Genomic DNA, 21,090 nt, shown 5'->3' with positions numbered 1-21,090 from the left:
ATCATCTATTTTTACTCCCTTCTGTATTCAGAAGTGAAACAATTGGTTGTAGCTCTTTTTTTTTTTCTTGCTGCCGTCTCTAATAATCAGACAGAAACTGTTGATTCCTCCTGTATTGGCCAGACACTGTAGAGGATAATGAATTGCTTCTCTTAGATCATTGAATATATGAAGGTTGAAACTCAAGTCCTGCTGACAGAGTATTGTGATGATCCAAAATAGTTGTATGTAATAGCACTTGTTCTATCTGTAAAAAGTAATTGCTTAAATCACATGAACACATATTTGAAGTAAATTTCATTGTTAAAAAAATGTTTGCTAGCATTGTTAAATGACACAATAGCCTGGCACTTACACCATGTATTTGTCACACCACCTAATCTTAAATAAAGAGATATAATTAGGAGAATGTCACAGTAATCTGTTTTGTCTTGGCTTTTTAATACACAAATATTGAGCTGCTGTTGATTAATGATTTTTTTTTTAGAGAAATGGAATTCTCCACGGATTATACCAGTTGTTAATTACTTTTCTCATGCATTAATCATAGAGTAAACAGAAAATTAATTGTTTTGCAGATTGAAAAAATTATGTATTCAATGCAGAAATACCTATTTGGTATGTGTAGATTTAATTGAATTTCTTTCTTTTTGTCCTCCAAAATCAGCTTTAAAACTGAAGTAAGAAGCATGATTTTATTCTTACAGGCTACTAGTATTTCCCACATGTTAATCCAAATTGTTGAAAAGAATTCAAACTGCTTTGGTCTTGTGAACCATCGAGAGAAAGTAAACATATGATAGTAAATGTACATGCCTAAACATTCTCAAGATGCTTTGAAAATCCCAGATGTGTTGAACTTCTCAAACCTTTTTTTTTTCACTGCTTTCTTTGGCAAAAAAATGTTTGCATTTCTGAACCTCTCATCCCACTTACATCTATCTTGTTCATTCAGATTAAAAGCAGTTTGAGACCTGTTTTTTAATGCGTGTTTGTAAATTGCTTTCTACAGAGGGTTCTTAAATGACACAAAGTCTCCAAACTGTATTGTAATTTAAATAAGTGATAAAGTTCTATTTTGCTTATAGCTATTTAAACAGATGTAGAAGTCAGCTCAACACATAGCACTGTTTGTATTTGATGAAAACTAGAAAATCTTAAATTAAAATATTGGTAGTGTTAAGTGGCTTTCTAATTGTTGCATTTAATACCAAGCTCTCCTTAGAATCAGTTTCAAGTGTAAGATAGTGTTATCTTTTATTTTCACAGCAGTCCTTTCCAAAGAAGCTTCCAATGTCTCAATCAGTGCCTCAAATCTATATCCAGGTTAAGGAATTTATTTATGCTAGCCTTAAGTTTTCAGAGTCACTTCACCGCAGGTAAGCTTAAAGTATCAGGAATGTGACTATAAGGTAACATATAACTTCTCTGGGTGACCTAAAAATATATATGAAAATTAAAATACATTTTTTTGTGTACTTGCTAGTTGTGCTTGTTTCATAATTTGCATATAATTTACATATATAATTATTTATACTTAAGCTATGATTCCCAATGCTACAGCATATATTTCGTATATGTATATATATGTGTTGTATACAGTATGTGTATATCTGTATGAGCGAATGTGGTTTGAATAATCTAGAGATTATATTTATTTAACAAAGCATGTAAGATTTGAAAAATATACTTTGATACTGACCATTTCAGAAATAGTTGTGTAGCATCCCTTATTACTTTGAACAGTCTTTCCTTTCTCAGTGCTTTGAGTTTCCTTAGCAGTGATTTCTCCTGCAAGAAAACATGATGTCTGCGTGTTCATTCCCTCTTCCATCTTTTTCTGATGGAAAATTCTCCCATTTCCTCCTGTGGCCTTCAAGAGCTTAGTTTTAATTACATAAAATAACATTCATAGATGTGAAATCTGGAAGGTATTTGTAGCTGGTCACCCACTTCTTCACTGTTAAAGATGTAAATGACTCGCTTTCACACATTCTTAATTGATACTGTTTATAATTTACACGTACTAATGAGCACTTGTTGACCTCTTTGGTAACTCATTAAAACTCACAAATTACTCTTTCTGAACTGCTGTGTTAATAAACATGTCCAAAATCTAAAAATAACAGATTTTGCTTCAGTGTTGAAATTCATTTAATGGATAATTTGGTAAATGAACTGTGTGTTAGATCACAGAAGACTTGGAGCGACCAGAATTTAAATGCACATAGGGAATTCTTAACATGAAAAGTTCTCTTTGCAGGGAAAAAATTAAGTATTACTGTCAAAGTATTGTCATGTACAGCATAGTTATAAAAATAAACATTTTTTTTCAGCTCAACAGAAATAGATGATATGCTCAGAAAATCTACAAATTTGCTGCTTACAAGAACTCTAAGTAGTTGTTTACAGAACCTAATTAAAAAACCTCATATAGGTTTGACAGAGGTAAGTTTTAAAACACATACTCAAAGCTGGTTTTAAGACAGTAGTGCTAAAACTATTCTTGTAACTGTAGATATATTGTGGTATTAAGATTGGTGTGAGAAAAACAAGTAGTGTTTGCTTTAAAATTGAAAATTTAAAGAGGTGAAAGATGAAGTATAAAAATATCAATATCTGTTACATAGAATGTAACAATACAGTGTTGTCTAGTTGGAAGTATATTTACACAGGGATGCCCTTTGAGAAAGATGACAATGAAAGAGTTCTGTCTCCTGTATGATAAACAGAGATTTGCAAGAAATAAGCCGAAGACTTACTTTGTTTGCATAAAGAGCATGGTTAGTGTGTTCTGCTCCTGACTAGCAATTAGTAGCACATTGTTGAGTTTCTTTTTCTTAAAAGAAGGGGGGGGGGGGGGGGAGAGGGAGAAAACCTCTCTCACATGAGCCCTGAAGTTTCAGAGTAAACATACCAAATCAAGAATTCTAAAATCTGAAGTTCACTCTAACACATGAAACTTTTTCTATAGTAATTGCAATTAAAATATTTAGTAGGTTTGTGCATGTTGTTTCTTCATCATGACTCTTGGTTTGTTTATTGGACAGGGTAAGACAGGGTGAGACAGTGAATCAATCACTGAACATTCACTGCAGGTACATGCAATGTCAGTAGACAGCAGATATCTACTGAAACACGCTGAGAAGGACTTAAACTGTTGCTGTTAGAGCAGTGTTATGTTATATTGAACGTTGTTTTTAAACTGCAAGAACCTCTTGTATAGATTAAATACTTGTATAGAAATCAAGAAGATGAGGAAAGAGCTCTATAAATCATATATTGCCATGTTAGTAAGACAAGCCGTACGGTTTTTCTGAGACGTAGTTTTCTGTGTTCTTGAAATTGGTACAGGGATATTTTCAAGAATATGAAAATAAATTCACTAGTATTTTTTGAGGTGTTTCATTATTATGTTAGTAAGTTTTATGAGAAAAATGTTAAAAAGAGAAAATTTATTTTACCAAGCATTACGTTAGTGTTCACTGAAACAGGCAGTATGCAGTGAGAATTAATATACTGATATTTCAGTTACTGTGCATTGTGTATGTTGTCTGATTTGTGAACTGAATGTGAATGCATGTCCTACATATAAAAACATTTATGTCATGTACAAGCAGATTTTTAACCACTGTTGGGGGGAAGGACTTAACAACCCTGTTTTTGAAATTCCCTAACTTCAGGATACGTAATTCTGCAGACAATATTGTGAAATAGTTTTTTTAATAGCAGTAATTTAAAAAAAAATATTTTAATGGTACAAATTAGCAATTTGCTTTTGGCAATATATTTTCCTTTATTTTCCCTTTTTTAATTCTAAAATGTCAGTTGGATTTATTTCACTAAGTAGGTGTTTGTAGTCTTCATTTTTTAAATGGCATCATCTGTATGTAAACTGTAGTATTAGTCCTTACTGGTAGTTGAAAGCAAACTTGAAAACTAACAGGTAATAATAGGTGGTAACCTGAATACTGTAATTAATTTCTAGTAGCATTGTTGCTGAAAGAAGTAACCATTTACAAAATGAAATGACGAGGGGTGATACAAAAAGGATTTTTACAAGAATTTTTTTGTCTCTTGTAGCTTGTTCAAATCATCATAAACACAACACACCTGGAACAAGCCTGTAAATACCTTGAGGATTTTATATCTAACATTACAAATATTTCACAAGTGACTGTTCACACTGCAAGACTTTATGGACTTTCTACATTTAAGGTATGGTATATGTCATCTGTTATAGGTCTATGTCTGAAAACTTATATTAAAATCACTATAAATGAAGCATTTTAAAACAAAAGGGGGTGAGGACAAAGCTGCACGCTTTCTCATTTTTGACTCTAAACCAATTCAGAACTGTTAAGAATTCAGTTGTAACACTGAGCAGATAAACACTGGTTTTTATGTTATCGGTATGATCTGAAATATGTACATATGCAAGAAGCATCAATATTCTTCCCAGTGCATCTTCTATTAAGTTACGAAATGACAAGCTAAGCTTAACTGCACTGTCAGCTTTCAACAGATTAAGGTCCAGTCTATGTAATATCTCCCCTTTCTGAATGGAATCAAGCAAAACAGCCAGTTTAATCTAAAATTTTTGTGTTTATTTGTTTTTATTCTACAATAGAGATATTTTGTGGTATATTTTCGAATTGTGTAATTTAGTAATATAAAAGCAGTATTAAGAATGTGCTACAAAGCATAAATTATTCAATTATCTTTTTAGAATTCATATTTTACTTACGTGTCTTTTATATACACAATAATACTTGTTAAAATGATTACTGGGAGCTTGACTGTTTCTGATGTATGGCAACTGCTTATCTGTGCAAGCTGTATTTTCTCTGACATTTTCCATAAATGGCAGAAGTACGTAAGCTTGTAGCTCAAAAAATTAACATAACTCATTGGTGATGCATACCTAGCGTAGACAATTGTAATTTCAACAGTTAACATGGCAACATTTGTAAGCCAAGTACAAAATAACCCTAAAATAAAAAATGTTTTCATTTGCTTTTTATGCATGGCTCCTCATCTCATTAGTAGGTGGGGTTCTCCTAGTTGTTCTTGCATTTGTCTATACAAAAATTCTGAAGGCTTTTGAAAATAGGAAACTAAAGCAAAAGTACAAAGTGACTTGTGTAGTCGCATCTGATGCCCTTGGTAGACCAAAAACCATACCCTCATCTGTGAAGTCCTTCTCTGCAATATTACTCAAAAGACCTTAGTCCTTTTTCAGTTTTAAGGCAGACAGGTACATTGTTAGTGAGAAACCTGCACATAAAAATGAAATTGGTGAAGCCAACTTATATACGTAATGTCAGGTAACTCAAGATGACTGAGATTTATCCCTAAGATAAATTAGTCAAAATTCTGATCCTTGCTCAGGCTGGTTTATGTTATAATGAAGGGTAAGCTCTAAAACAAGATCCCAACAGCTGGACTAGCTATGCTGAGTGCAAAGATGATTTGGTCTCAGACCACTGAATGACCCTACACCAGAAACCCTCCTGTGCAGTGGCTCTGGGAACAGGTGTAGAGATGCTTAGAGATTCTTCATGCTCTGGTGGTGGTTGAGTGCCGGGTACTTCTTTCAAGCACTAGATGGTTGTGTACATCAAAGAACCAAGTTTTGGTATTCGTATACATAAAATATGGCAGAAATTATTTCATTGACCAAGTCTGGCTGAGTGGGGTTTTTTTGGTTTTGAATAGAAGCAAATGTGTGTGCTTAATGGGGTGGTTTGGGTATTTCTTTCTGAAGAAAACATTCTCACAGAAGAATAATCTTGTATAGGTTACTTTGTGCTGTTAATTCAGCCAGTGCATTGCCTTCTTAGTCACTTCTATACAGAAGTTTTTGAAAGAGAAACAAGACAAAACAACAAAAAGTCATCAGGGATTCCAGAGCAGCTGCAACTTGAACTTTAGGTATTTGGGTTTTTTTCAGTGTACCCTGAAACAAAGGAGAGTGATTTCTTGTATTTATGGGATAAAGAGGACTAATCCTATTGAGAGTAGTTCTGTTTTCTGTACTTCATTTTTTCTCTTGATGCAATATGTAGCCTATCCTATTATAATATCCCCTCTGGCATAAATGTTAAAAGGTGGGTGAGGTGGAATAAGACATCATCATTGCAAGACACTTCATATTTCCAGTTGATTACCAACAATTTTCCCATTAACTGTCATTTGTTTTGCTAAGAATTTAATGAGTAAGGCAAGACAGTAAAGTTCTGGCCTAGCAACCATAGTTAGGTTACCATTGCCCTACCAGTAGTTTTACTAATTTTGTCCTGTCCTAAAGATCTAGGCTGCCAAGTCTGCTTGTTGTGTACTGACAGTGCATGTGTGTCTGAATTTGCGTATCTGTAGATATTTTTGTGTAATGTCGATCCATAATCTTTTTAACATTCAAACAAAACACTTAATGCAGACATCGTATTTGATTTAAGAGGTAAGATGTTCTTTATCCTTGAATTTCATTGAATAAATGCAGTTGAAAGTTTGCATTATATTTTGTGCTGATTGCTTATGCTGTAATTTATGTTTAACTATCCTATAAACTATCTGAATTGTATTAGAGGAAATCACAGAATATTATGTCTGTGTTTAGAGAGCTTAGTATTTATGTATTTTGGAAAAATACAGAATGAATGCTGACAAACATGTAAGAATTTTTTTTTTATGGTTTGTCTCCTGTCTCTTTTCCTGGAGAACATGTTAGCACAGTGTTCTCCACTTATAGTAGAAAATTCTATTCTCATTAATCCCTCTTTTTTTTCCTCTATTTTAATGAAAAACTGCTTGCAGTTCCCCAACTGAGCCCTCACAGAGTTTGGTATGTTCAACTATTATTAAATTCATCTCCTGGTGGCAAATCATGTCACCTCCATTCTTTGAGTGGTTGAAAATCTCCTTTTATTAGCAGCATTGATCACATTTACATTCCATAAGGTGATCTTATAAGTACATCTACACTGTATTTTTTTTAATAGAAGCCTTCAGACCTAATTCACAGTTGCTATTTTAGAGGGCTGTTTTTCTCATTTTATTTTTGTATGTAAGATCTCATGTTAAGAAGTTTTTCAAACTCTCCAAGCATTGTTTCATGTGGGTGGAAATTAAAAAAAAAAAAAAAAACCCACACCAAAATTTGTTTAATTTTATCATATTAAAAAACTGTGTCACTTTCAATATTTATAGCCACATTTTCCAGCTTTGGATGACCACTGTTTTCCTTTGTTTAAATCAGCAGTCACACTAAGCATAAATAGGTGTATTTGCAGATCGAGCTGATAGAAGTTCTTGAGCCCAGGGTCTCAGCATTAAGCTGTGTAATGGCTGTTGGAGAGCCAGATACACAACATCAAATCCTGTGCAGGGCTTCAGGATGTCCTCTGAGAGAAAAGCCATTTAACAAAACTGTGCCATTTATCCTTTTCACTTTATAATGGGAGGAAATCTGGTGAGCTTTCAAAAGGCTTTGATGCAATTCTGTCACCAAGTTAAAAGAAGAGATGGAGTTAATTCATATGCCTCTAGGAGTCATCCTAAATCTAAATACTGCTAACTTACTCTTTCTTGACTTGTGCACAGATTCACAGTGCTGCTTCTCAGAAGTAACTTCTGGGTTTGAAATCCAGTTGCTCGGCTGTTCACTGTTTTCTCAGGGAATAGAGCAACATGCCTTGCTTAAAGTACTGGCAGCACGCTGCTCCACTTGTAAACAAATAACCAAAGCAAAATAAAAGGTAGCCAAAAACAGGCTTCCAAAACAGAAAGTGAAGGACTGGTCTTGCCACTGCCAGTAACTCATCTTAACTGGTAAAGATGATACAACCACTCCATAAATTACTTAGTTTTTAAACAAAATAGCCCAAACCCAACCAAACAAAAAAATCCAAGCAATTGCAGTAAACCTAAGCAGATGTATTTGAAAGTCCTGTCATTATAGACTGTTGAAACTGAGGTCTCATTGTTAGTTAGAAACTTTAAATATAGAGTTGACTTTATTTGAAGCTTTTATAGTCATAGCCATCTACAAAATTGTGGATGTCACCATATTCCTTTATTTGATGTGTTAACAGGTTGCCAGGTTCTTGTGTGTTGGATTGCGAGAGCTGTTCAGTGGAGGCTTTTATGAGTTGGTTTAGCAGTAAAAACACTATTTTTAGGGAATTGTAGTTTGATATTGATACATGGCAGGGCCACATGCCTTCTTGCTTCCTCCTGAAGTGCCTGACAGACTAAAGACTAAATTTGACACACTCAGTGTGATGCCACCTATAAGCTTAGATCATTTTGATTTTTTTTTTTTCTTTTTCCATTTTGCCTTTCTTATTTACACCTTTCTGAAGTGCCGTTTTTTTGGACTTCTTTCTCCCAGAGGAAATTAGCAATGGGAATTTCATCCACTTTTATATTGCTTCAGTATATCCAGCCTATTTTTACTCTCTAAAAACCATCAGCAAATGACTGGTTCGCTTTAAATCAAATGTCTTTATTGAATTATTTCTCCAGATCAGTGAAGAAAGTTTCGTGTTGAGCCTAAATTAGAACATAGAATTTATTGAGTGTCTTTAAACTCAAGGCTGGCAAAAGCATGACTTTCCAGCAACATAACACCTTGTCAAGCATCTGTACATAGATCTTGTTGCATCTATGAGGATGTCCTCTAAACAAATAAGGAGGTAGATAGCATCATAAGCTCATTTCACAGTAAATGCTAGACTTTACCTCTGTACTGTTCCAAAAAGTAGAATCCAGGTGGTGGCAGAACAAAAAGTAAGGGTGGGGGGAATAAGGGAGTGCTCTGAATCATGGTGTGTGATGATCAGGATATTTAAAGGAGGATGAAAAATGATGAGTATTCTTCAGATGTGCAGCTTTAAAACAATTACATAAAAATCATACAATTGCTGGACCTCTAGCCATAACAGATAAAATAATTGGGTACTTTTATTATTTTCTTTGTAAAAGAGGCCAAATAAACTTTGTGTCAGGGTTGATAAATTTGTAAGGCTGAATTAAAGATGATTGTTTTGAAGAGAGCAAAGCAATTGCTTTGTTTCCAGATTAAAATTAATTTAATTTGTCTCTGAGAATTTAGATTATTCTATAAACATATTCTGTTACAAACACTCTTATAGTATACATTATGGGAATATTTTAAAAACTACAGCCTCAGACTTATTGTAAGACAGAAGTTAAAATATTGATTTAAATAAAATATTTTTTGAATCTAAGAAAAACAGAAGACTTCAGTTTTGTTGCTTGGTATAATTTTATCTGCATTCTAATAATATTTTAGAGTTCTGACAATTGCACACGATTTTTTTTCAGGATGCAAGGCATGCAGCAGAAGGAGAAATATACACAAAACTTAACCAAAAAATAGATGAATTTATTCAGATTGCTGATTATGATTGGACAATGTCTGAGTCGGATGGAAGAGCCAGTGGATACTTAATGGACCTTATTAACTTTTTAAGAAGCACGTTTCAAGTTTTTACTCATTTACCTGTAAGTGTTCAAAATTAAGTTTAATTTCAAACTATTGGAGCATTATTTTATTTTAAAATACTAAGATTTTTAAGATAGATGTAATTTTTGAATTGTGCACATGCTGGCAGATGTATATTTTAATTTTTTTCAGTACAGATATATTTTCAGATGTGTTTCAGTATGCTGATGATGCTTTACTCATGGTAATACTTAGAAAATACTTTCAAATACTTCAGTAATATTGTTAACAACAGCTAATTTGCAAATAGTAGATGAACTCATGCAGTTTTCTAGAGCATCAGATGGCCTTTTTAATTAACCATATTGGTTCTGTGTACACCTGCATTGATTCAGACAGTGCAGAATTGGTGCAAATCCTGCATTTGTGCATAAGATTATGGAGATCTTGGATTCTCCAAAGTTGTTTTTAGCTAAATAGTTTTGATCATAAAAAGTCATTTGATTATAGTTAACTGAGCTTCACTGAAATGAATCCTTGTTCATACTCCAATATATCCTGTGTTATTTTGTCCTGGGTAAAAGGGTACTGTTAACCTGTTTTATGTACCAATTGTTATAGTCCGTTGTGTGATTTCCCCTTGTTTTAAGACAAAAAAAGACTATTTCTAGTTTGACTTATCATCATAATAGTTTATAGCTTTATAGGTCTGGAGTAACTTCAATAAGTCTTTCAAGCTACATCTGCTTTTCATCAGGTTGTCCTTGGTTGCTACTGTCACATTGATATCTGAGTGCTTTACCCATGTGCATTGCTTATAAAGAATAAGTCCTCAATGCATAGAATGTTTTGAGGCTCCAGACTGGAAGTAAAATATAATTTCTTTATGTGCACAGCAAGGTGTTGAAGTTGCTGGCACAGTGGGCATATCTGGTCTTCCAAATCACATGTGAAGAGGCTGTGATTCTTCAGGCTCCTGGTTTTTTACTGACTCAAAGACATAACCCACTCAAAATGTGTCATGTAATATTGATGTGAATGTGATGGGTGAGGCATGTGCTTCTGTGCCAAATCAGTTGAGTGTTTTTTGATAAGAATAGCAAGTTAGATAGTTAAATTCATTGTAACTTAACATACAAAGCAGTGTGAACAAAAGGTAGTGCTCCTCAATAGTCATATGTATATAGCAGTTAAGGGGTGCAACTTCTCGAGGAGGGATGTACAGAAGTCTGTCATGAATGTATGTTGTGATAGAGCTGTTTGGAAATGAGCCACAGACAGAACGAAGCGTTGTGTTAAGGGGGATGGAATGAAGCAGCTGTGGTTAGGACTTGAAAAGTGTGAAAGGAATAGAAAGAAGTATGTGCCTGGGGGCGCAAGTCAGCCTTTGGAGAAAGCTAGTCCCTATGAAGAGGTTATTCTGTAATTTCAAACACTGGTCAGGTAATGGGCAGGGTGTAGAATTATATAGACAACTAGTCTGGACTGGCAAGAGGGTTCTTGTAATTTTTGATTTATCCTGTGTATCACTCCCTATACTGGCTCGGCCAATTGTAGAAACATACAGTCCTATGAATGTTGTTGTGCATGAGCTGTGGAGCTTATATGAAAATGTGTATACAGTTTCATTATGGTGATTCTGGTTAGATTTGTAATAGTAAGTTCTTTTCATTAGAGGAAAATTTATACTAAAAGCATTTTCAAAGATCAGCCTGAAACTAGGTTCCATAACTCATTAAAATAGTAAGTGTTTTGGAGTGATTAACTAAGCTAGATTCTTATACGCCATAGTTAAGATTTGGCATAGTTTTAGTATTCAGTTTCATTAATGGATTATTCTATTAACGTCACAGTGTCATTTCCATAATAATTTTTATATGGCTGGAAACATTCCACTACTCAAAATAGTTTCTTGGAACCTTTTCTGTAATTAGAAATCAAAAAACAAAAGTCCTAGCCACTGGCTATAATTCTATAAAGGAAAGAGCAGGACAAGTAGAGGAATCTCTTCTCTTCCTACCATAGTATACCCGATCATGTTAGAGGGCATTGTGCTAGGGCTAGGGGCACTGCTTGGCCACACTAGTTCTCCACAGTCTTGTTCAAGGGTCACTGACTTTCTCTTTGATACTGTTTCAAACTCTAGTCTTGTAGAAGTGTTATAATATGTTCTTTAACAATTTTTTGTTGCATTCCTTGGGTTCCTGTCATTAGGGTCTCGTTTTATTTTAGCTGTATGTGTAAGCTGTGTAAATGCACAGGGGTGTGTCTCCTTTTGTGCTTCCATATGCTGAAGCATTTCTGTACCAATGTAGACATAGCTTTTAAAAAATACATCTTATGTTACATATCTGTTTTATGCAATTTGTATTATTTTTATTGGAACATTAGAGATCTAAATCAGGTAGACCATGATCTCAATTTTACTGAACCTGCATGCTTTGTGGCACAACTTAGTTGGGGTCTGATATCTCTGTTGAATCACTGGAAATGTCTTGCGTCTCTGAAGTTTTTTTTTCCTCTTAAGTTTTACATCTTGGTTTTCTCCTCTGTGTTCGTTTACTGTACTTGAGAAGCAGTTTTGGAAAAGAAAAAGCTTTATTCCACCCTGCAGTTATATTACCATTAGATTTATGTTAAAATTTATTAATGGGTTGTGTTACATTTAGATTCTTATTGTCCTGAGCCATTCTAAGTCTTGCTTGAACAAAGTATGTTAATGACATACAGATAGCCTTTGTAAGCCAGGATGATAAACATCGCATTTATTTTTTAACCTAAGTATTTTGGAATATATTATTTCTTATCATGAAAACATTCTGGAAAGGAATATCAACAGACACTTCGTCATTTGAAGTTTACTACTTTGATATTGTGGCATAAAGTTCCTTATTTCGGAAAATCAGTTTATCGATGAATTAGTATTATTTAAATTATAATCTCTTTGTTATGCCTCAACAAAATATTATATAAGTTCACAGGTTTAAAAAAAATAATTTAAGGAATTATGTAACTGTAATTGTTCTTTTTGGAAGCTTTTCCTTACCATTTATTGCTACCAATTTTTTATTCTTTTTTTTTTTTTTTTTGATGTTGACAGTACATCTTAATTTTTTTGTTTTGATTGCCTTACTGGTTTCCTTCTCAGAATAACAACAATGACCATGCAGCTATGTCGGTAAGTAGATGCAAGATGAAGAAAAAGCATGTGAACTGAAAAACTATGAACTGCCTGCAGGCTTATTGCTTCAATTTTTAATAATTTAATAAAAAGATCTTTCTGTTTTGCTGATGACTTGCAGTGTTCCTTGTGTGGTTGCATGCAGGGATCTGGTTAATGACTAACATTGGGCTTTCGTACACTGGGACAGCAGGACCCCTAAAAACCTTGCAGAAGGTTGGTAGGGTGTGCCTTGCATCCCAAATGAGATAATTTAGAGGAGACTATTGGGAAGAGAGGTCAGGTATCAAAATGCAGCTATGAGACATGCATACAGAGTAAGGGTAGAGTGATATAACAGAATAAACAATCAGTGAAAGTTCCATCATTTCTCTGCTACATCTGCCTGGGGTCAAGGGAACGTCTGTGTTCAATTTTTATTTTTTATGATGATGATGGATTGAGTTTAAGAATTCTTCCAAGCCCTGATTATTTTCAGGTCGTCAATTTTTGTTTAAGGAGTTTGTTTTGATTTGGCATAAACATTTACATGATAATGACAGTGTTGAAATTAATATTATTCTGTTGAGTGGCTTCTGAATACTGAATTTCTGAACTTTTACTAATTTTTTCTAATATGGTTGAATCTTGTTCACTTAAGTAGTATACAGCAACAAATGTATACTGGGCTGTTCACTGTTTAAGTGAACAAATGTGTAAGGCACTTAGAGTACAGTGTGGGAATAACCCTGTTCATTGCTACAGTCTGGAAAGCAATTGACTGAGTAGTAGCTCTGTGGATCTGGAGAGAAGATCTGGCAGTGGACTTTCAAGTTAGTAGGAGCCTAGAGCACATGAGTTACAAATGGAGATTTAGGAAAGTGGATTATTTAGTTTGTTAAAGAGAAGGCTAGGGAGAGATCTAGTGGCAGCCTCCAACCTCTTAAAGAACAGATACAAAGGTGATGGAGCCAAACTCCTCTTGGTAGGGCTGACAAATTCACATGTGGCTATGGTCACAAGTAGAAGCTTAGGAGATGAAGCTTTGACATGAGGAAAAAGTTTGCATGAAGAGAGTAGTGTGGTGATGGAGGAGGTTACCCAGAGAGGCTGTTGAATTCCCATCCTTGGTTGTTGAAGGCTCAGCCAGAAAAAAGGACAACAGACCTGAAATACTGTTGGCAATAGTGCTACTCCAAGTAGGAGGCTGGACTAGATGACATTGGTAGTTCATTCCAGTGAACATTTCTATGATTTGAATACTCAGCCTCATGTTGAACTGTCAAGCTAATAGGTGTCATGACCACTAGAAATATTGAATATTTTGTGTAGAAATATTTCCTGTTAGTGTTGAGTAGGTGTCAGTATGCTGGTTATGTCATGACCAAGTACTAGCAGAATTTCAGAGATGCAGAGCTCAGAGGCTGCATTGGTTTTCAAAGGTTATAATTTCAGAGTCATGCAGTTTTTAATGGTTCTGTTTTCTAAAGTTACAAGAATTTAGTCTTTTGAGATTATTGCTGTTTTCAGGGTTTTTTACATCCCATTTTAAGTTTGTATTGCAGTTTATAGGGCCATTAGATACTTTGAATCAAAAAACAACTTAAAATTTCATTATGCAGCCATTAATCTCATAAAATCAGTTGAATGATCAAATTTGTTATTAAGGACCTGCATTTTTTTTAGTTTTCATTTTGAACAGTTAAAGAAAAATCATACCTTTTAATTTCAGATCAGTTAATTTGAAATTATAGAGGGTGTATATATAAGTGGTTTTAATCTAATTTAGAATTAGCTGAAGTTTTATTCTAGATATGTGCTTGGTCAGTACAAAGTTAATATTGGATAACTCTTTGGAAAAGAATGACTATTGAAAAGTAACAGTTACAAATTACTTTCAAGTAGGTACTTTTTTATTATTTCAGTAGAAATTGGGGCAGAGACTGGAAGTAAAATAAATTCTTAAAAATTTCATTAGTTTTTTTTAGTATACTTATATTTTATCAATAGTTGAAAAGTTGGATTTTAGTCCTGATTTTAAGTAACATAATGCTTTAGTTATGACTGATAAAATTTGTATGTTTAGTTCCTTTGCATTTTCTGAAAGTTTTTTGTTTCATTTCATATTGTTAAATTAATTCTTCAACTTAATTTCTTAGATGTAACAGATTTGTTATTTCCTTTTATGCTGAGGATGGCAGTTTCTGTTATTTTATTGTTTCTGTGATTGGCAGCAAAAGCCTAATTTCACAGCTTGCAGTGAGGGTGAAAGGGTGGTGGTTTTCTGCAGCTATATTCAAAAACTGTCAATCAACAGCCTCCACAGGCTACTTAGAGAATGGGTTTTCTTACTGATTTCTCCAAATGCCACTTCATGCTGTCTTTGATTGGCACAGTCTGGCAGGGAGGATGGATGAATCTGTCACTGGCTGGTTAATTGTGTTGCTGGTCTCAGCCTGACATCAGGTCTTTGACTCCTAAGTGGCTCAATACAAAACAAATTAGCAGATTGTAGTCATATTTCTCATTCTATATGCTTTGACTTTGTTGAATGCAGTCCATAAATCATATTGACTGACACTATAGTGAATGATGAAAGCTGCTTTTGAGACAGCTAGCATGGGTCTTAGAAAGCAGTACCGCGAAGGTGCCGTGGAAGGATGCATATGGCTGACCCTTTGGGAATTTCCTAGGAGCCAAATGTTTCTTTACTGCAATTGTTCTTCGGAGAAAAGCTTTTGGGTCCTATAAAAAAGGATTTAATATGTCAGCAGATTCTCTTTACAAGCTCCTTTGAAATATAAGAAGTTTGTCTAAGGGTTTTCTCTTTTTACAAACTGGTATTTCAGCAAAATGTGAGGGCTGGGTGAAAAAACAGTTGCCTTTAACACTGTTAGCAGGTGTTTTTGCTTATAGAATAGAGTCCTTGTTTCTTAAACTTTACATTGGTTGAGTGGAAGAATAGGTTTTGTAGATAGCAGCAATTAGCATAGGCACAGCAGAGATAATAGTAGTGTCTCCAAATGGGAGGCAACTGGAGCGAATGTGAGAAGCCTGCTGAATCTCTGCATGCTATTGGATATAGGTATTTAATTGCTAAGTACAGTAACCACAGCCACCCCCCCTTAACAATAATAATAGTAATAATAATAATTTTAAAAACCCAAACTGACAGATAATAAACATTAAGAATGTTTTAAAACTGAGATTTGTTTAATTCTGGAAAATAAATGTTATTGCTATGTTTATGTATCCTTACATTTCCTCTTCAAAATGCATTATGAAAAAATGGTGAGGAATTGATTAATTGGAGGATGGTGGAAATTAGGAGATGGATTTTTAACTAGATCTTATTTGTCAAACACAAATTTGAATTTAATTCTTTTCTGAATATCATACATCCAACGTATTTTGAACTGGGAAGCACTGAATTTTGAAGAGGATAACAGTGAAGTTTACATTTCTCTCAGTTAAAATTCAGCATTTTGATTAATATGCATAGCTTCATTTTTTCTCTAGATTTAAGAAAATCAAGTGACTGTATTAAGTATAAACTGTGTGTAGTAAACTTCTATCATCTGTTGATATGTCATGTGAACAATAAGCCTGTAGTTCAAGTTACATAGTTCAAAATAGTTTAAATGTTAGGATGTTTCCATTCTATGAAATCTAAAAATAAACATCAAGTGTACATGCATTGATACTTATTTAAAGTCCAGGTGGCTTTTACCATGTCATTTCTGTATTGTAACCATTATCTTGTGCTCCAGTACTATTGATATTTGCCAGATTGTAACAATTAACTACAGATGCTTGTTAGAAATATAAAATTCTGTCTTTTATTTAAAACAATAGAGGAGTACACATTATTTGCATATGAAATAAATTGAATGTTAAAATTTTTCTTGACAACCTATTAATCTGGTTGAACTTTTATTACATTATAGTGGCAGCATAAATAGGACATGGAGCTGATTTGATGGAGCAGTACATTAAACAGAGATGCACTAGTTGTTCCATTAAATCAAAATGACATTTCCATTAAGTATTTCAAACCTACTACACTGTAATTAAATGAACTGTGGTTCATTGATTCCCCTTCTCACCTCCTTTTTTCCTTCTTTTTTCCCCTTTTTTTCCTCTTTTCTTTTTTTCCCATTCATATTGATATTGTTCTGCTTGGGGAATAGAGCTGCATGTCTCCCAGTATAATTACCATTGCGTTTGGGAGACTTTTAGGCATGCTGTTCTTGCATTGTTTCTTACATTCCTCCTTGTCAGTTCATCTATTTTGGTCAAAAATGTTATTTGCTTTTCTGAGATTTTCAATTAAGAAACTGACATCTCATTTTAGATATAAAGCTCCTAACAGTGCAAGGTATCCTAATGCTAAAGAGGTATTAGCAGAAGCCATTTAACGTTTCAGTGTGACATGTGAGGAGAGTGAAGGCTTTCCATTGTATTGTCTACATTTTAATTATGTTTTAACAAAGAATGGATTTTTAAAGTACAAATATTTAGGGCCAAGTTTTCTTTCTGTTATATGTATACATGAAAATTCAATGATATGAGCAAGTTGTCTTACTCAGGACAAGATCCTGGCTCTTCAGATGTTGAAGCAGACCTTTCCAAACTTTTTGGGACAGTGAACTGCTGTGTATCCTTATCATTTTTCATTGCTTATATTTGTTTCTGTGAGTCAACAGTGAATTGATTGACCTGACTTTGCAGAAAACAGCTGGAGAACCATTGGTTTAGAGAAATAGGTGTCGTCACTTAACTGATGGATATAAGTAAAACAATAGTGATGTGTGCTGCAGCAGGTGTATTATGTAATTATTATTTCTTTCAAGTAAGCGTGCTAATAGTTACCTTTGTTTCAATACGTATTGTAACATAGACATCAGTTGAAAAGCATGGTTTAAGTACATTAAACTACAGAGATTCATGTAATTGCGTTTGAAAGCCAAGATCTCTCTGCTCTAAAAGACTGCAGTGCTATGAATAGAATGGTGCCACCTGATTGAGTATCTGGTCTTAGTTAATTTTCTTAGTTCTAAAGTAGAATTTCCATATCTTTCAATTTTTCTCTACTAAATTTTTAATAATTTATCAAATTAATGTCTGATTTTTGTGCTTTGTGTTTTGTCTCATGTTTGGAAAATTATTTGTCTCAATTACATATACATCGTAAAGACAAATGTTTCTAACTAGACTGTGATTGGAAAATTATTTCTATTTTGTACAGCAGAGGGCTACATTTCATTTTGTAAGTAGTTGATTACTGACATCACTGATTCATTAAGCACCTGAAGAGATGATGGATAAGCATGAATATTTTAAGTAATTTAGCAACAAGCTTTTAGATGGAATTCAAACAATTTAAGTGCCAATAATTAGCACAAGGTGTTATGAGAATGCCCCAACTGAAAGCAATGGTTTTGGTTTATATAAAGTTTGGGGGTTTTTTTACTGGTTATTGTTAAAAATATGCAGCATGTTGATTTTCATTTCATTCTTGCTTTCATTCTGTTTGGGTAAAAAAAATTAAATAAATCCACAAATCTGTTCATATGCTTCAGCATCTTATATCATTATTATTTTGGAAATGTCCTTATATTCATGAAGACTGTTGGATTTCTGGAAGAAATATCAATAATAGCTTTAACATAAATTTAATTTAGTTCCCTGTTTGATTTAATAGAAACAAAGCTAACAGGTCAAAGAAATAACAACAAATGTGATCTTTCTTCTTCTAATCTAAGTTCTGCATCATTAAGACTTCAAGTGTATACTAAAACCAAATCAGATAAGCAGTTCTTTAGTGACGTATCATTTCTTTCTATCTTAAAACCTGTTGCTCTTTCCGCTAGGGAAAAGTGGCCCAGACAGCTTGCATGTCAGCCTGCCAGCATCTTTCAACGTCCCTAATGCAGATGCTACTGGACAGTGAATTAAAACAAATAAGCATGGGAGCGATTCAGCAGTTTAATTTAGATGTGATACAGTGTGAATGTAAGTAGATGTTCCAGAATTCCTATCTATATCTGTCTTAACACTGCAAAAAAATCATTTAATATAAGCCATATAGTGATCTTTTTCCATAATCTACTAAAGCTTTGTCCTTTTAAAAAAAAATATTACAGTACAGCTTCTTGTAAAAGTATTTATGAGTAAGTATGTTAACATTTGGGGGAAATTTTTTCATGAAAGTTTTTTTTTTTAATTTAAGTATCTGATTGAAATGGACATCTGTTGTTATTCCTAATGGAATCATAATCGCTATATTCAGTAAAAAGACTACAGTCTAGTACAGAATTGCCCAAACCCACATAAATAGTATGCTTTTATAGTTGAGAAAAAAAGGTCAAATGTCCGTGAAATTTTAATTTTCCCTCTTAAGTTTATTTATTATAATACAAATTTTAAATGTTCTGTTACATAGCGTTTCCTCCATCTAGAACTACTGCTGCCTTAGTCACTGTGCAGAATGATAGTAATCATTTAGGAACTTCAGATGTTTTTTTATTCTCACTGTTCAAAATATGGCATCAGAATTATTTTATAAAACTGATTCAATTCAACACTGAAGGCAGGATTAATTTCCTCAGGTTTTGCATGGAGCTCACCGCTGAGGGTGAGCTGTTAATCTGTATGAAGGAAGTTATTTCCATGACACCGTGGTGTTACGGATAGGTTTTAGGTCTGGTTTTATAGTTGATGACTAAGATACAGTGAAAAGGCACACTAGAGGTTTTTTTTCAGTGCATATTTTTAGATTCTTATGCTCTGTTTTTTCAAAGTATCATTCGTCTTATGTGCGTGAAGCATCGATCTCAATGATTTTGGTGACAGCTGTAAAATGGGGCAGTTCTGCAAGTCATACATATCCTGAGGTTTTTAGTTCGGACACGTGAAAAAATTGATGACTACTCGATTAGCAGCCACCTATGGAAAACTGGAAATATAATTTCAAGCAATTTGGTTAGCATCACAAAAGGTTCTTGTGGGAGTCCAGTGACAGACTTAAGGGGTATTTTTGCCGTTTTAACCGTATGCTTGTGTTTCCTTCTCCTGCCTTATTCATTATATTCCAGCTAAACTCTGCAACAGGTAGAGCAGGCATCTTTATGGTAGTCCATTATACAGTCTTAAGGTCTTTCAGTGCATGTAATGAACTGACATGATTATCAGGGTCTAATTGAAAAAACACTTGTGATCATGACATTAAAGTTTGTCTCGTGATTGCACAAGCTGTCCAAACAGATGATGATTTGACCTTTTTTCTTATTTTTAGTACGCTCGATGTTGCAATTTAATAGTGTTCTTTTCAGGTAGGTGGGTAGGGGTATGTGTATGTTGCATTTGTGTAGTTTCCTAGATGTAAAAAAGATCCCAGTTGTAAAAACAGAAATTCCATAGTATTCATAATACTGACACAATAATCATTCATTTAGACAAGCTGAATTGGTGCACCCAATAAACAATGATCTGCCTTCTGAACAAACTGTAACAGCGAAGAAAGCTTGCCCACTACCATATTATTCTGTTTCTAATATTTAAAATACCATCTGTGAACAAAGCAGTACTTCACTATTCTGTGTAGATTAACCAATTCACTGTTTCACTCGGGGATTTCTAGCAGTACAGGGGATAAAATGCATGCCTTGCAGGTGACAGTATGTTCACAGCAAAGTAATGAGAAGTTCCAATGAGTCCTGCTGTTGTCTGGTCTCTGGGTTGTTCTCAGACCATTTTCTTCTCAGCCTTTGCCCTATTATGTACCATCCTAATTTCTATTACCACTCTTTCTACCATCTTCGGTTGCTGCACAGTGTAAACTTCAATCGGTGAAGAGATCTTAGCAGTTTTATTTAGTCTGACATGATAACACTTCATTATTTTAAGATTAAAATATAACCTTAAGACAACATGTTTTGTTATATGTAGCTGTTATACTGACCATATGGCATAGACAGGAGATGGGAAACCTTGGGCCAAAATGAGAAAGTTTCAGAAAACTAGTAATTTGAAGACTGAAAAATACATTCTTTCCACCATTGCATAACTTCTAGTGTGGGCTGTACATTTGCAAATAGAATAAGCTTTAAATCTTCCTTTCTGCAAAGCTTTTAAAGCACGTTAGAAAAAAATCTGGTTTTGCACAGAAACCCTTTGAGTAGTTTAAATATAATTATGGAAGCTTGTCAGAATGTTGCATCAATGGCTTGCAATATGTGGAATAAAGGATTGACATAAGATTTTGCTCAGACTGCTTTGCTGTTGTGGATTCATTCATAAGGTCCATCACAGGCACATTCCAGGCCTCACTGTGATGCCTGTGATTTATGTTCTTGCTCATCACCCTCCCCCAGCTTTATTCTTTGACGCTTTGGGATTAATGGATACGACAGTGACATTTCAATTAGTGCTTAGAGTGTGCAAATAATTCACAACTGTT

At 34.0% G+C, this 21,090-nt stretch overlaps 1 protein-coding gene across 9 annotated transcripts in view; it reads left to right on the top strand.

Annotated features, from left to right (window-relative positions):
• The window catches only part of EXOC6 (exocyst complex component 6), a 96,513-nt gene that overhangs the window by 43,767 nt on the left and 31,656 nt on the right, over positions 1-21,090 (top strand). For 5 of the 9 annotated variants that reach the window (XM_074830946.1, XM_074830941.1, XM_074830940.1 and 2 more), the window contains exons 15-20: positions 1,270-1,379; positions 2,337-2,448; positions 4,084-4,218; positions 9,349-9,528; positions 12,618-12,647; positions 18,503-18,644. In XM_074830946.1, coding sequence (XP_074687047.1) covers positions 1,270-1,379; positions 2,337-2,448; positions 4,084-4,218; positions 9,349-9,528; positions 12,618-12,647; positions 18,503-18,644 — 709 coding nt within the window. The remainder of the gene's footprint in view (positions 1-1,269; positions 1,380-2,336; positions 2,449-4,083; positions 4,219-9,348; positions 9,529-12,617; positions 12,648-18,502; positions 18,645-21,090) is intronic. The other 4 variants (XM_074830942.1, XM_074830943.1, XM_074830949.1 and 1 more) reach the window with 2 other exon arrangements.

This window comes from Strix aluco, chromosome 7 (genome assembly GCF_031877795.1).
Source record: "Strix aluco isolate bStrAlu1 chromosome 7, bStrAlu1.hap1, whole genome shotgun sequence".
NCBI lineage: Eukaryota > Metazoa > Chordata > Aves > Strigiformes > Strigidae > Strix > Strix aluco.
The sequence above is the reverse complement of the archived record's forward strand: the minus strand, read 5'-3'. Positions and strand labels throughout refer to the sequence as shown.